General features: G+C 41.3%; 2 protein-coding genes across 3 annotated transcripts in view; both read left to right on the top strand.

Annotated features, from left to right (window-relative positions):
- EXOC2 (exocyst complex component 2) overlaps positions 1 to 15,307 on the top strand; it is a 246,309-nt gene that overhangs the window by 7,173 nt on the left and 223,829 nt on the right. The gene's annotated exons all lie outside the window — the stretch shown is intronic.
- Positions 13,373 to 15,067, top strand: HUS1B (HUS1 checkpoint clamp component B). Its single transcript, XM_079776450.1, is given in 7 exon segments — positions 13,373 to 13,633; positions 13,635 to 13,719; positions 13,721 to 13,982; positions 13,985 to 14,009; positions 14,011 to 14,084; positions 14,087 to 14,139; positions 14,141 to 15,067. Coding segments are annotated over 7 exon segments (993 nt in total). The 5' UTR covers positions 13,373 to 13,553; the 3' UTR covers positions 14,555 to 15,067.

Genomic DNA, 15,307 nt, shown 5'->3' with positions numbered 1-15,307 from the left:
TATGTACTGTACATAATTGTATGTGCTATACTTTTATACTACTGGCAGCTCAGTCGGTTTATTTACACCAGCATCACCACACACATGATCAATAATGCATTGTGCTAAGACATTACAAAGGTTAATAACATCACTAGGTACTAGGAAATTTTCAGCTTCATTATAATTTTATGGTACCACTGTCATCTTATATGTGTTTGCTATTGACTGGAACGTCATATGCCGCACATGACTATAAATGAAGTCAGTTTATATCACTGGGTGTGTAAAGCCTTCCTCTACTCCCTCACCTTTTCAATCCTGGCCATGGTTTCTTTAGTCTCATTTGATCTTGAATCAGAAGACTTCAGGAATTTAGTAGTGTCAAATGCTTTTTTATTAAAAAAAATTTTTTTTATTGATTTTAGAGAAAGAGGAAGGGGAAGAGAGAGAGAGACATCGATTTGTTTTTCCTCTTATTTATGCATTCATTGGTTCATCAAACCTGAAACCTTTGGATAATACTCAAACCAATGCTTGAATTGGCCAGCCAGGGTTTAAATGCTTTTTTTTTTTTTTAAATATATTTTATTGATTTTTTACAGAGAGGAAGAGAGAGGGATAGAGAGTTAGAAACATCGATGAGAGAGAAACATTGATCAGCTGCCTCTTGCACACCCCCTACTGGGGATGTGCCCCCAACCAAGGTACATGCCCTTGACCAGAATCGAACCTGGGACCCTTGAGTCCACAGGCCGACGCTCTATCCACTGAGCCAAACCGGTTTCGGCTAAATGCTTTTTTAAAAAATGCTATCATCCTGTATTCTTGCATCCTTTTTTTTTTTTTTTTTTTTTTTTTTTGGTTCTAGGTTTGTGGTGATAATGATAATCTAATGCTCTAATTCTGAAGCAGAATTGGTATGTTCACAAAGTTGTGCAGGTGTCACCACTTTGTTAATTCTAGAGCATTTTTATCACTCTACAAGGAAACTCTGAACCTACTATCAATCCTTTCCCATTACCCCTCTTGAGCCATCACTAATCTACCCTCTGTCCCTATGGGTTTACCTGTCTTTAAATTTCATATAAATAGATTCATACATCATACAATATGTAATTTTTTGTGTCAGTTATGGAAAAATATGTTCATAGTGGTAATTAGTTTATATCTTTTACATTACCCAATGCCTTTTACCTAGCAAGTGAAAATTATGTGTGTGTGTGTGTACATAAATTTTTTTTTATTTTTTATTTTTTTAAATTGTTATCAAAGAGGAAGTGAGGGGGAGGAGAGAGATAGAAAATCAATGATGACAGAGAATCACTGATTAGCTACCTCCTGCATGCCCCACACTGGAAATTGAGCCCACAACCTGGGCATGTGCCCTGACTGGGAATTGAACCGTGATCTCCTGGTTCATAGGTCGATGCACAACCACTGAGCCATGACGGCCAGGTATATATATATAGTCCCCAAAAATGTGTACACACAAATTAAATAATTATAAAAGTAGTGTTTATTAAAATACATTTCATTTTAAAAGTTGAGCTATTAGCTGTTAAAGTATGCATATATTTTTTGGGACATAAATTACAGTTATCATGAAATAATCATTATAAATAGAATTGAAGGAATATTTTGGAAACTCACAGATATTTAATAGGAGCTTTGAAATGCTCTAGGCTTATATTTGCTAGAAATGCCACAAACGTGTATTATCTGTTACTTACCCAGCTCTTTGCTTTAGTGGTGAGTTATGTAGGATCCTGTACCAACTGTCTTGAGTTTCACCAGTGTCATTGCTAATTTGTTTGAAATTTGATCTGAAAATCTAAAGGGATAAATCTTGATTGAGACAAATTCCTCCATGTTTGTTGATTTATTGATGATTGCCATTCTGACAGGTGTGAGGTGGTTTAACATTGTGGTTTTAATTTGCATTTCCTTGATGACTAGTGATGTTGAGCATCTTTTCATGGGTATGCTGGAAAAATAATGTGTCTTCTTTAGAGAAATGTCTATTTATGTCCTCTGTCCATTTTAAAATCAGATTATTTGTTCTTTTGATGCTGAGCTGTATGAGTTTTTAAATATATTTTGGATATTAATCCCTTATCAGATATATCAGAGGCAAATATGTTCACTATTCTGTAGGTTGGGTTTTGTTGATGGTTTTCTTGGCAGTGCAAAAATTCCTTAGTTTCATGTAGTTCTAGTTATTTATGTGTGCTTTTGTTGTCTTTGCCCTAGGGGACATATCCTGAAAAATATTGCTAAGGTGGATGTCAAAGAGTTTATTACCTATGTTTCCTTGTAAGAGTTTTATGATTTTAGGTCTTGAATCTATTTTCAGTTTATTTTTGTATATGGTATAAGAAAGTAGTTTAATTTTTCCAACACCATTTATTGATGAGATTGCCTTTACCCCATTATACATTTTTTACTTATTTGTCATAGATTAATTGACCATATAAGAGTGGATTTATTTCTAGGCTCTCTATTCTGTTCAAAGGATTTATGTATCTACTAGAAGCCTGGTGCACGAATTTGTGCACCATTGGGGTCCTGCGGCCTGGCCTGCGGGATTGGGCCGAAACCGGCTCTCTGACATCCCCCGAGGGGTTCCGGATTGCAAGAAGGTGCAGGCCAGGCCAAGGGACCCCACTGGTGCACGATTGGGGCCGGGGAGGGACGCAGGAGGTTGACCAGCTGGGGAGGGCTCCAGGGTGTGTCCGGACTGTCTTGCTCAGTCCCAGTCAGCTGGACCCCAGCAGCAAGCTAACCTACCGGTTGGAGCTGTGCTCCCTGGTGGTCAGTGCACGTCATAGCGACCGGTTGAGCGGCCTTAGCATATCATTTGCATATTACACTTTGGTTGAATGGCCAACCGGTCAACCGAACACTTAGCATATTAGGCTTTTATTTTATAGGATTTTTATGCCAGTTCCATGCTGTTTGATAACTTTAGCTTTACAATATAGTTTGATATCAGGTAGTGTGATACCGCCAACTTGATCTTTCTCAAGATTGCTTTGGCTATTCAGGGTCTTTTGTGGTTCCATATAAATTTTAGGATTATTTGTTCTAGTTCTGTGAAAATGCCATTAGAATTTTCATAGGGTTGTATTGAATCTGTAGGTTGCTTTGGGTACTATGGACATTTTACCAATGTTAAATTCTTCCTATTCATGAGCACGGTATATTCTTTCATTTACTTGTGTATTTTTCAATGTCTGTCTTTAGTGTTTTATAGTTTTCCAAATATAGGTCTTTTAATACCTTGATAAATTTATTCCTAGGTATTTTATTTTTTTTGGATACAATTGTAAATGGGATTGTTTTCTTAATTATTCTTTCTGATAGTTCATAATTGGTGTCTAAAAATGACACTCATTTCTAAATATTAATTTTATATCCTTCTATTTTACTGAATTTGTTTATTAGTTTTAATAATTTTTGTTAGAATCTTTAGGGTTCTCTCTATATAGTATCATGTCATCTGCAATAATACAGTTTTACCCCCCTACCTCCAATTTGGATGCCTTTTTTTTGTTTTCTTATTTGTTTACTGTGGCTAGGACTTGCAATACTATCCTACCTAATAAAATAGTAATATGCAAATTGACCGCACCTTCGCTACGCCCAAGCCACACCCACCATCCAAAGCCACGCCCACCAGCCAATCAGGGTGAGTATGCAAATTACCCAACAAAGATGGCGGTTAATTTGCATACGCGGAGAGAGGGAGGAGTGAAGACTGAAGACAACTTAGAAGGAAGACGGAGGAAAAGTGGAAAGCAAGATGGCTGCCAGAGGGAAAGCCCGGGCGAGGCGGGGTGGGGCGGAGTGGGGCGGAGCAGGGCGGGTGGCAGTGGCGTGTGGGTGCGGGCGCGGCGGCCGCAACAGCAGCGACAGCAGCAGCACATGCGACCGCAGCGGCCGCTTGCAGGATTTTTCCTGCAAATGGGCTACTAGTCTATATAATAAAGAGGTAATATACTAATTGGTCCTAACAGTGTCCCAGTCACAACTGGTCAACAGGCTGCGCATGCACAGGAGCTAGTGGGCGGGGATGCGGGCGGGGACTTCACTCCCAGCAGAGGTGCACATAGGCTTGCCCAGTGCTAATGTCACACTGCCTCGGAGGTGGAGGCCACTCCCGATAGAGGCACACACAGGCCCACTGCACTGTCCTGCCCGGAGAGGGACATCGATGGGCCATGGTGGCCCCCCCAATGGAGGCGCGCACAGGCCTGCTACGCTGCCCAGCCCGGAGGGGTTGTAAGGACAGGCCGCAGCGGACCCCCTGGTGGAGGCGTGCGCAGGCCTGCCGCACCGCCTGGCTCAGATGGGGCATCAGGATGGGGGCGCCCCCCTGCGGAGGTGTGTGCAGGCCCGCGGTGCCACATGGCCTAGAGGGGGGCGTCAGGATGAGGGTGGGGCCTCGGCGGAGAGCTCTCAGCACTTCTGCGCCGGGGTCTGAAGGCGCGGAGAGGAAGGGAGAACAGATGGGCAGTTAGGGGGTTTAGGCCAGGAGGGGAGAGCAGTTAGCAGCATCAGGCAGGCAGGCAGGCAGATGAGAGCTTAGGAGCCAGTGATTCTGGCTTGTGAGAGGGATCCCAGATTGGGGAGGGTGCAGGCCAGGCTGAGGGACCCCTCCCCCATGCATGAATTTCATGCACAGGGCCTCTAGTGTTAAATAAAAGTGAAAATGGACATCCTTGTTTTGTTCCTGCTTATAAGGAAGGTTTCAGCTTTTCACTATTGAATATAATGTTAGCTGTGGGTTTGTCATATGGTCTTTATTATGTTGAAGTATATTTCTTCTATCCTCACTTTACTGAGAGTTTTTATCGTAAATAGATGTTGGATTTTGTCACGTTTCCTTTCATCTTTAGAGATGATCATATAATGTTTATCCTTCATTTTTGTATGTGGTGTATTACATTAATTGATTTGTGGACATTCAACCAGCCTTGCATCAAGTAGGAATAAATCTCACTTGATCATGGTATATGATCTTCTTAATATATTGATGAATTTGGTTTGCTAATATTTTGTTGATGATTTTTGTATCTGTGTCCACCAGGGGTTTTGACCTGTAATTTTCTTTTTTTGTAGTGTCTTGGTTTTGGTGTTATGGTAATACTGGTCTCCTAAAATGAGTATGGGGTCTTTCTCTCCTCTTCAATTATTTGAGGATAGGTATTAATTCTTCTTTGAATGTTTGGTAAAATTTACCCATGAAGTCATCTGGTCTAGGACTTTTGTTGTTGGGAGTTTAAAAAAAAAATTTATTACTGGTTCCATTTTATTAGTAGTTATCAGTCTGTTCAGATTTTTTGTTTCTTCCTCATCAGTCCTGGAAGATTGTATGTTTTTAGGAATTTATTCACTTCTTCTGGTTTGTCCAATTTGTTGGCATATAATTGTCTATGGTATTTTCTTCTAATCGTTTTGTATTTCTGTGGTATCAGTTGTCACTTCTCTTTCATTTATGGTTTTAATGATTTTGGTCCTCTTTTTTGTGATGTGTCTGGCTAAATATTTATCAATTATGCTTTGAAAGAATAATTTCTGGGTTTTATTGTTCTTTTCTATTGTTTTGTTAGTCTCTATTTCATTTATTTCTGTTCTGATCTTTATCTCATCCTTCCATCTACTAACTTTGAGCTTTGTTTGTTCTTTTTCTAGTTCCTTTAGGTTAGAAACGTCTTTGGCTCTCCCAAGATTTTGGGTGGTTGTGTTTTTGTTTTCGTCTTAAGATATCTTTTTGTTTCTTCCTTGATCTCATTCTTAACCCATTCATTGTCTACTAGCATGTTATTTTACCTCCTTGTGATTTTTTTTTTTTGTAAATTATTTCTAGTCATGCTATTCTGATTGGAGAAGATGCTTGATATGATATCAATCTTCTTAAAAAAATTTTTGAGACTTGTCTTGTGTCCTAACATGTGATCTATCCTGGGAAATATTCCATGTGCACTTGAAAATAATGTATATTCTGTGCTGCTTTGGGGTGAGATGCTCTAAAAAATATCAGTTAAATTTATCTGTTCTAATGTGTTATTCAAGGCCATTGTTTCATTGTTGATTTTCTGTTTGAATAATCTATTCATTGATGTCAGTGGGCTGTTAAAGTCTCCTACTATTAATTCAGTACTATCAGTCTCTCCCTTTATGTCAGTATTTGCTTTGTATGTTTTCGTGCTCCTTCCTTGGGTATGTAAATGTTTATAAGAGTTATATCCTCTTGTTACATTGATCTTTTTATCTTTGTGAAGTGCCCTTTTATGTTTCTTGATACTTTTGTTTTAAAGTCTACAAAAGTATTGCCAACCCAGCTTTTTTTGTTTGTTCATTTGCATGAGATATCTTTTCCATCCCTTTACTTTAGTCTGTGTCTTTTGTTCTGAACTGGCTCTCTTATAGGCAGCATATACACTGAGTGGCCAGATTATTATGATATCTGAACGCATAATAATCTGGCCACTCAGTTGTGTGTGTGTGTGTGTGTGTGTGTGTGTGTGTATGAGGCCCGGTGCATGAATTCGTGCATGGGTGGGGTCCGGCCAGCCTGTCCACGGGGAGGGGACATGGGCAGTTGGCCGGCCTGCCTGCTGGTTGAAGAGACAATTTGCATATTAGCCTTTTATTATATAGGAATACACTGATACACTGAATGGCCAGATTATTATGCGTTCAGAGATCATAATAATCTGGCCACTCAGTGTATGTGGGCCTTGTTTTTTTTCTTTTCCTTATATATTCAGCCACCCTATGTATTTTGATTGGAGCATTTGTTTCATTTACATTTAAAGTAATTATTGATAGATATGTAGTTATTGCCATTTTATTGTTTTCTGATTGTTTTTGTAGTTGTTTTGTATTCCTTTCTTATTCTCTTGCTCTCTTGTTATGTTGATGACTTTCTGTATTGTTATGTTTGGATTTCTTTTTCTTTTTTTCTTTGATATCTCTTGTATATTTTCGGTTTGTGTTTACCATGTGCTTCATATGTACCAAGTTATGTTTTTAATAATTTATTTTAAGTTGATGGTTGCTGAAGTTCTAACATTCTAATATTAGTAAAATTTTTACTCACTTATGCTTGTGTATGTTTTTGTTATTATTTCTTTTGTGTGTGCGTTTGTACGCTTTCATAGTTGTAATTACACATGATCTTCCTACTACTTTTTCCTTTTAACTTTTGTACTAGCTTTATAGTTGGTGGATCCACAGCTTTTATTAAGTACTTGTCTTTGTTAGTGAAAATTTTTTTCTTTCCTATATTTTTGTATTCACATTTTCAGTTTTTTCTTTTCTTCTTACTGAAGTGTCTAACATTTCTTGTAATACTGGTTTAGTTGTGATGAACTTCTTTATCTTTTTCTTGTCTAGGAAGCTTTTTATCTTTTAATTCTTAATGATAACCTTGTTGTGTAGAGTAATTTTGGTTGTAGGTCTTTTTTGGACGCTTTATACGTCTATTTTCTTTTCCAGATTAGGAACATTTTCTGACATTACTTCTTCAAATAGGTTTTCATTCTTTTTTCTTCTCCTTCTGATACCCCCTATGATATGAATGTTGGTGTGCTTCATGTTGTTCCAGACGTCCCTTAATCTACCCTCACTTTTTTAGTATTCTTTTTTCTTTTAGCCATTTTGGGTGTTTTTGCTACCTTGTCTTTCATTTTGCTGATTGAATCCTCTGATTCATCGAATCTACTGTTGATTCCCTCTAATGTATTCTTCATTTTAGTTATTGCATTCTTCATTTTAGTTATTGTAGTCTTCATTTTAGTTATTGTATTCTTGACTTGTTCTTTCTTTCTTTTTCTATATCCTTTTTAATGTTTTCTATCTCTTTGTTGAAGTTCTCACTGAGTTTATCTATTCTTCCCCTAAGTTTCTTGAACTTCCTTTTAACCAGGGGTTTTACTCTGTATCTGGTTGCTTTTCTTCATTTCATTTAGTTATTTTTCTGCAGTTTTGCCCAGTTTTTTTCATTTGAGGCATGTCTCCTCATTTGGGCTGACTCCCTGTACTGTTTCTATGTTAGGTAGATCTGCTGTATTTCCCAATCTTGGCAGAGTGGCCTTATGTAGAAGGTGTCCTGTGGGGCTCAGTGGTGTAGTCTCTCTAGTCACCTGAGCTAGTGCTCCCTTGTGTGGATTGTGAGTGTCATGTTGTAGTTGTGCCTTGATTGCTTTTGGCACATTAGTAGATGGGGTTGACCCTCAGGCTGACTGGCTGTGAGTGCTGGCCATTACTAGTAGGCAGTCTGTGTGGGGGCTGACTCTCACATAGGGGAAGTTGATTTAGCATGGCTCTTGTGAGTCTTCCCTTTGGGTGTGTTGTGTGGACTTGGTTAGATGTTGCTCTGATGTTGTCTGAAGCTGGCCTCTGGGTGTGTTGGCAGTCGCTGTTTGTGCCCAGTTAGGACCTGCCTTATAGGAAGTAAAAAGTGATTTGCAGTTGGTTGCCACTTTTACTGACCTATGCTTGGGAGAGGCTATTCTGCGATTGAGGGTGCCTGCCAAGGTTGGGACCTTTTGGTGGGCAACAGTGTGACCTGAGGCCAGTTACCACTTGTGTTGGGCTTGGGCCCACTTAGTTTAAGCTATGTTTCAAGCCAACACTGCCGTGGTTTGGGAATACCGGGTGGGAATGATAATGTAAGTTGAGACTGGTTGCTGAATTCTCTGGGTTTGGTGCTTCTTATCAAGATGTACAGGCATGGTGAGGTTAGTGGCTGCTTGTTTATGGTTTGTGCCCCTTGGAGAGATTTTAGGAAAGTCCACAGCCAGAACTTAGGTAGGCTACTTGTTTGGAAAAGCTGCTACAAGAAGTTCAGCCAGCCATGCAAGTTGGGTGGAGCAGGGTTTGGGAATTACCAGGGTGGGACAAATGGTGTTAGCCAGGTTAATGGTGAGTTCTGATTTGGCGCCCACCTGCATCAGGCTGTCTGGGTAGAAGGAGAGCTCAACAGAGGAACAGTGGCGCCTGTCAACACTTCTGTCTAGGAGAGCACTGCCCTACTCCTACGCCTCCAGTTCTCACCTTGAAGCTACGCAAATTAGTTCCTTCCTGTATGTCCCTGGTGTTTTTCAAGCTGCTTCTCCTGCACTTGAGGCTAGAATGAGTGAGTTTATGAATGGGCAAGTCTATGTATGAACCCCTCAAGAGGAATTCCTGAGTCTCCAGCAGCTCTTTGTCTCACTCTGATGCAATTCTCTCTGTTTTTCATAGTCAGATGCTATAGGAACTCCTCCCAGCACTGATGCCCCATGTTGGGGAGCTCAGTGTGGGGTTGGGACCCCTCACTCCTCAAAGGTACCTGCTGCTGCCTATTCTTAATTGCCACACCTTTGGTGTGGTACCTGCTTATTTTGCATTTCTGCCCACCCTACCAGTCTCCATGTGGCTTATTCTTTATATCCTTAGTTATATTCTGTTCAGCTAATCTTCCAGTGGTTCTCAATTATGGTTGTTTCATTATTTAGTTGTAATTTTGAAATGGTTGTGGGAGGAGGTGAGCACAGTGTTTCCCTACTATGCCATCTTGACTAGAAGTCTCCTAAGTTGTAGATACTTTAAATGTCCTTAAATTATCAGTAAATTCAATGCAATTAATACAGGTACTATTCTAGATGCTAGCTATACAACAGTGTATGGAACAGACAAAATCTCCTCTCTCCTGGAACTTATAGTCTAGTTAATTGAGGTAGAAAAAGAAGTGTAAGTATAGTATTGTTAGGTTGGTATAATAATTCCCATCCAAATTCTAGTATAATTAATTATAGAACCTGGCAAAATATTTTAAAGTTCATTTGTGCCATCTATACTAAGAGAACTTGTTGAAGATTGATTGTACTATGAGATATTTAGTTATAAAATGGAAATTAAATCATTATGTTATAGTTACAAAATAGATTAATGGGATAAAACATAGATTGTCCAGAAGCAGAGAATATTTGTCAGTGATAAGTGGCTATACAGATCAGTAAACAGTGGTTTGATTGGTCAGTGAAATGGTATTATGGTCAAGTAGCTATTCAATACTCCAAAATAGATTTCAAAACAGTTTAATAATCTACACTAATAAAAGAAAGATGCAAAATGACTGTCACTGTCACCCACCAGCCAATCAGGAGTGAGTATGCAAATTAACCTGACAAAGATGGAAGGTTAATTTGCATACACAGGCGCCGAGCAGCTGGGGGCGGGGTGGCCGCTTGTGCACGTGCTGGCGCCAAGCAGCCTGCATCCCGGGGACAGGTGTACTCAGGAACCAGGCCGCTCTGAGCCTGTAGGCCCATGTGTAGGCCTGGAGCAGCCGGGGTCCCGGAATGACCCCAGCTGCTCCAGGCCTACACGCGCAGGCACCGAGTGGCTGGGGGCAGGGCAGGAACATCCCCGGGACCCAGGCGCTCTGAGCCGGCGTGTGCGCAAGCGGCGGGGGACAGGGTGGGAACGTCCCCTGCAGCGAGCGAGCAGACAGCAGACTGCGGGGCCCTGCTTGCCCCTGGCCGTGGCAGCGAGGGGCAAGCAGTCCCCCGCAGGGCCCCCACAGAGAGCAGACACCAGGGCCTGTGGTGGCATCAAGCAGGCAGGTCCGCAGAGAGCAGAGAACCACGGGGAGCAGGCCTAAGCCATCAGTAGGACATCCCCTGAGGGCTCCCAGATTGGAGAGGGTGCAGGTTGGGCTTAGGGACCTACCCCCTGTGCACGAATTTCATGCACCGGGCCCCTAATTAAATAGATAAAACAGATGGCATTAAAGTACCAGGAACATGACTTTGAAAGCATGACTCTAGAACTAGAGAAGAAAGGCCAATATTTTTAAAATATGTTTTTATTGATTTCAGAGATGAAGGGGGAGGGAGAGAGAGAAACATCAATGAGAGAGAATCATTGATTGGCTGCCTCCTGCACGTCCCCCACTGGGGATCGAGCCCACAACCTGGCATGTGCCCTGACCGGGAATCGAACCGTGACCTCCTGGTTCATAGGTTGACACTCAACCACTGAGCCACGCCAGCCAGGCAAGGACAGTATTTTTAACATTAACACGTTAAACGCCATGTCAGTCATGGGTGACTGACACTATACTTTCTGTTCAGACCGGTCAGTCACTGGTGCCAGCATATTGGTGAAATGGGATATTGCGGGCTAAACGGAAAGGATGATAAAACAGGCTTGGTGCTTAATGTGTTAAAAGACTCAAAATTGCCCACCAGTGTGGCTCAGTTGTTTGAGCATCGTCCCATGCACCAGGAGGTTGCTGCTTTGATGCCAAGTCAGGGCACATGCCCAGGTTGTAGGCTTGTGAGAATAAACAAGTCATCTTTTCTGTCAAAGAACAGTTTAGACAGCTGCCATTTTGGACAGTGATTAGGCAGCCACCATTTTGGCCACATGACTTGCAGCTCTCCTGGGGGCCACCATCTTGAAATGGCAAAGGCCAACCCCTCCCTTTGAATTAGCCAATCACAAAAGATTATGCACCTGAGCTCCAATCAAGAGTGAGGGGCAGGTCACGTGCTTCAGGATTAAAAAGCCAAGCAAACCGCTTGCTCAGTGTGCACATGCTTCCAGACCATGTGTTGCGCAGGAGTAAAGATATTTGCCTTGCTGCCTGGCTCCCGGGTATGTTTTGTGTTCTACCAGGACCCCTGAATGTGGGGCTTGCCTTATTTCTTACAGGCTCAATCCCCAATAGGGATCAGGTAGGAAATAGCCAATCAATCTTTCTATCTCCTCCTCTCTCTCTTTCTCTCTCTGAAATCAATAAAACCCCTCTCCCTTTTTAAAAATATATCTTTATAGAAAGGAAGGGAGAGGGAAAGAGAGATAGAAACATCAATGATGAGAGAGAATCATTCATTGGCTGCCTCCTGAATGCCTCCTACTGGGGATCAAGCCCTCAACTCAGGTATGTGACCTTGACTAGAATCGAACCCGGGACCCTGCAGGTTGATGCTCTATCCAGTGAGCCAAACCAGTTTAGGGCCACATCCCCCTGCCTTTTTTTTTTTTTTTTTTCTTAATTAAAAAAGAGACTCAAATTTCCTAAGGGCAAAGAGAACCATAAACAATGTGAAAAGACAATAAACTGGGAAGTTATTGACAGAGTATATAATGGACAGAGAATTAATGTTCTCTGGTAAGAGTTCTAAAAATCAAGGGAAAAACTTGATAGAAAGATGCAAAGGTAGTGAAAATGGAATTCACACACAATTCAAATTGAAACCATTTATTTTCTTTTGCCTATTAGACCGCTTTACATATTATAAACTGAATTTTATGACCTGGTGAGACTATGCAGGCTAGTGTGGTAATACATTATTAGGACCGTAAATGTACATCCTCTGACCAGCAATTTCTCTTTGAATGTAATGCAAGGAAATAACTGCGAAAATGTGCAAAAGTATTTTCTAGAAAAATGTCATGTTCCTAATAGTAAAAGTTTTGGAAATCACTTAATGTCATCAATTATACATCTAAGCAGTGGAACACAAAGCAGCTTGAAAATGATGTAGATTTGTATTTACCAATATGAACATGGAAAAATGTCTTGATACAGTTTATGTGTGAAAATTAGGTTGCAAAATATTTAGTTAGCATGCAACAATTTTATAAAGCACATCTGTATATATATAAAAGCGAAAATGACCAACCATTCGTTCAACCGGTAGCTATGATGCACACTGACCACCATGGGGCAGACACTCAATGCATAGGCATGGAAACATGGAACAGATGATAGAGGGGAGGGGGGAAGGGGGAGGGTGGGAAGAGATTAACCAAAGATCTTATATGCATACTAGAGGCCCGGTGCACGGATTTGTTCAACAGTGGTGTCCTCAGCCTGGCTTGTGTGGATCGAGCGGTAACTGGCAGTCTGACATCCCCTGAGGGGTCCTGGATTGTGAGAGGGTGCAGGCCAGGCTGAGGGACCCCACCAGTGCACGAATACATACACTGGGTCTCTAGTGTAACTATCTATAATAATAAAAGTGTAATATGCTAATTAGACCGGACAGCCGAACGACCTTCCGGACGACCTTCCGGATGAAGCCAGGGCTGCGAGGGCTGAGGCAGCTGACTTTGCTGGGAGGGCCGAGCCCCTTGCATGAATTTTGTAAAACGAGCCTCTTGTATCTACATATACCTCCTGATTGATGAAGAGAGCATTTGTGTATATATCAATGAAGTGAAAAGTGGTTATCTGAGTGATGATTTTATTTTTCTTCATACAGTTTAAAATATTTAGAAGTTTCTGTGATGCAATGCTTATTGTTTTTATCATCAGTGGAAACAATGAAGTTCTTTTTAGGCAAGGAGGTGGAGGGAAGTTGAGAATGGAAATGGAGGCAGTGTTTTTAGAGGCCCAGACCCACAATCTCTGTAGTCTTTGTCAGGAGGCCTGCAGACTGGCAGAACCCAGTGTTGCCTCTACTGGGTTCGATGCAGAGGGGTGATACCTGGGCCTGAAGGGCCTGTGGCACTTGGGGTCCCCCTCTAACTATGCTCTGGCTGCCACCCTCACAGCATCATGAAGTTTTATGCCAAGATTGACTGACGGCAAGGACTTTATGGAACTCTCTGTACACATCATCTGCACCATATCAAAGCTGGCAAATGTCAGTGCTTTGTGTGTGCCAGAACAAACTGTGCTTTGGGACCACTAACTCCAGGGTCATTCAGGAGGCACGAAGTGAGGTGGGAAGACTTCTTCCACTGGTTTCTCTTGGAAGGTGTTTCAAAAGAGTTTAACAAGATTTATCTAGAGCTGGTACCTGAGCATTTGTTCAGAGCAATAAGAAGCACTGCGAATGCTTCTGCCCTGAAACTCCAGCCAATCAGCAGGCTGTTGTCCCAACCTCATGGTGGCTGTGGAGCTGCTATTGCCCACAGGTGGGATCTGCTTGGAAGGGTGCTTTCCAAAAGGGTCCAGGAAGATTTCCCAGAGCCTAGAGATCATACCTGTGATGTTTTATTTATCTGCCAGCTTTGAAGACTGAAGAACATTGTAGAAAGGATGGCAAACATGGGTAATCAAGTGATGGTTGACACAAATCTAAATGGCAAATTGAACTCATAGAAACTGATGTAGTGTCTATAAAAAGTTATTTTAACAATCTTGGAAATTCCTCCAATGCCTGCTCAGGATATGCCTCAAAACAGAAACCTGGAGAGCATGGTGCAAGTGCTAGTAGAGAATAGGAAACTTCTGCAGTTTTTGAGGACCGACAAAAAAGTCCTACAATGGCCTATGCCAGTGGTCGGCAAACTCATTAGTCAACAGAGGCAAATATCAACAGTACAACGATTGAAATTTCTTTTGAGAGCCAAATTTTTTGAACTTAAACTTCTTCTAACGCCACTTCTTCAAAATAGACTCGCCCAGGCTGTGGTATTTTGTGGAAGAGCCACACTCAAGGCGCTAGAGCCGCATGTGGCTCGCGAGCCGCAGTTTGCCGACCACGGACCTATGCAATATTTTGAGCAACATTCTTCTTCATCTTCATATGTTACTCTTCAATATTTCTTTCTTGCCTCATAAAAATTCAACCAGCCTGTTTGTGTGTGTTTAAGGTTATGGTATTTTCAGAACTGAAACAGCCTGAGTTAATTGGGTTAAGAGTCTGCACCCTCACTGACTTATATAGGGTGTACATTCTATGGAGCCTTTGCTTTATTACAGTATCATTTGTGAAAGAGTTGGAAAGTTTGTATGCTTATTGGCTTGCCAGCTTCTTCCCCACTTTTTCAGATGCCAACAAAAAAATGATTTTCTACTTCAGTTCTTTTTTTGGGGAAAAGGATTGTAACAAAATAAATTTAAAAAGAACTTTGAATCCTGAAATAATTGAATCAGTATCCTATATAATAAAAGCCTAATATGCAAATCGACTGAAAGGTGGAACGACTAGTTGCTATGACACACACTGACCACCAGGGGGCAGATGCTCAATGCAGGAGCTTCTCCCAGTCTGCAAGCTCCAGGCCATCCAAGGAAAGTGCCAGTGCCGCCCTCCCTACTCCCCGATCACCCCGCTGACCACAGATCGGCCCTGATTGCTGGCCAGGCCTTGGGACCTACCTGTGCATGAATTTCGTGCACCGGGCTCTAGTTTTATTATAAAATGCTACTATGTAAACATTTTCTGAGGAACCTTTCTTAATTTAGAGAGTTCCATATGATATCTGAAAGATATATAAAGTTTTTAGCATTTATGTGCATAACATAGTCTTTGCTAAGTTGAATGTCTTTTTTTCAAAGTACATATTAGTGAATATCCAGGGATTTAGAATT

This window comes from Cnephaeus nilssonii (assembly GCF_951640355.1).
Source record: "Cnephaeus nilssonii genome assembly, chromosome: 7".
Taxonomy (NCBI): domain Eukaryota; kingdom Metazoa; phylum Chordata; class Mammalia; order Chiroptera; family Vespertilionidae; genus Cnephaeus; species Cnephaeus nilssonii.
Note: the sequence above shows the minus strand (reverse complement) of the source record. Positions and strands in the feature narration are given on the sequence as shown.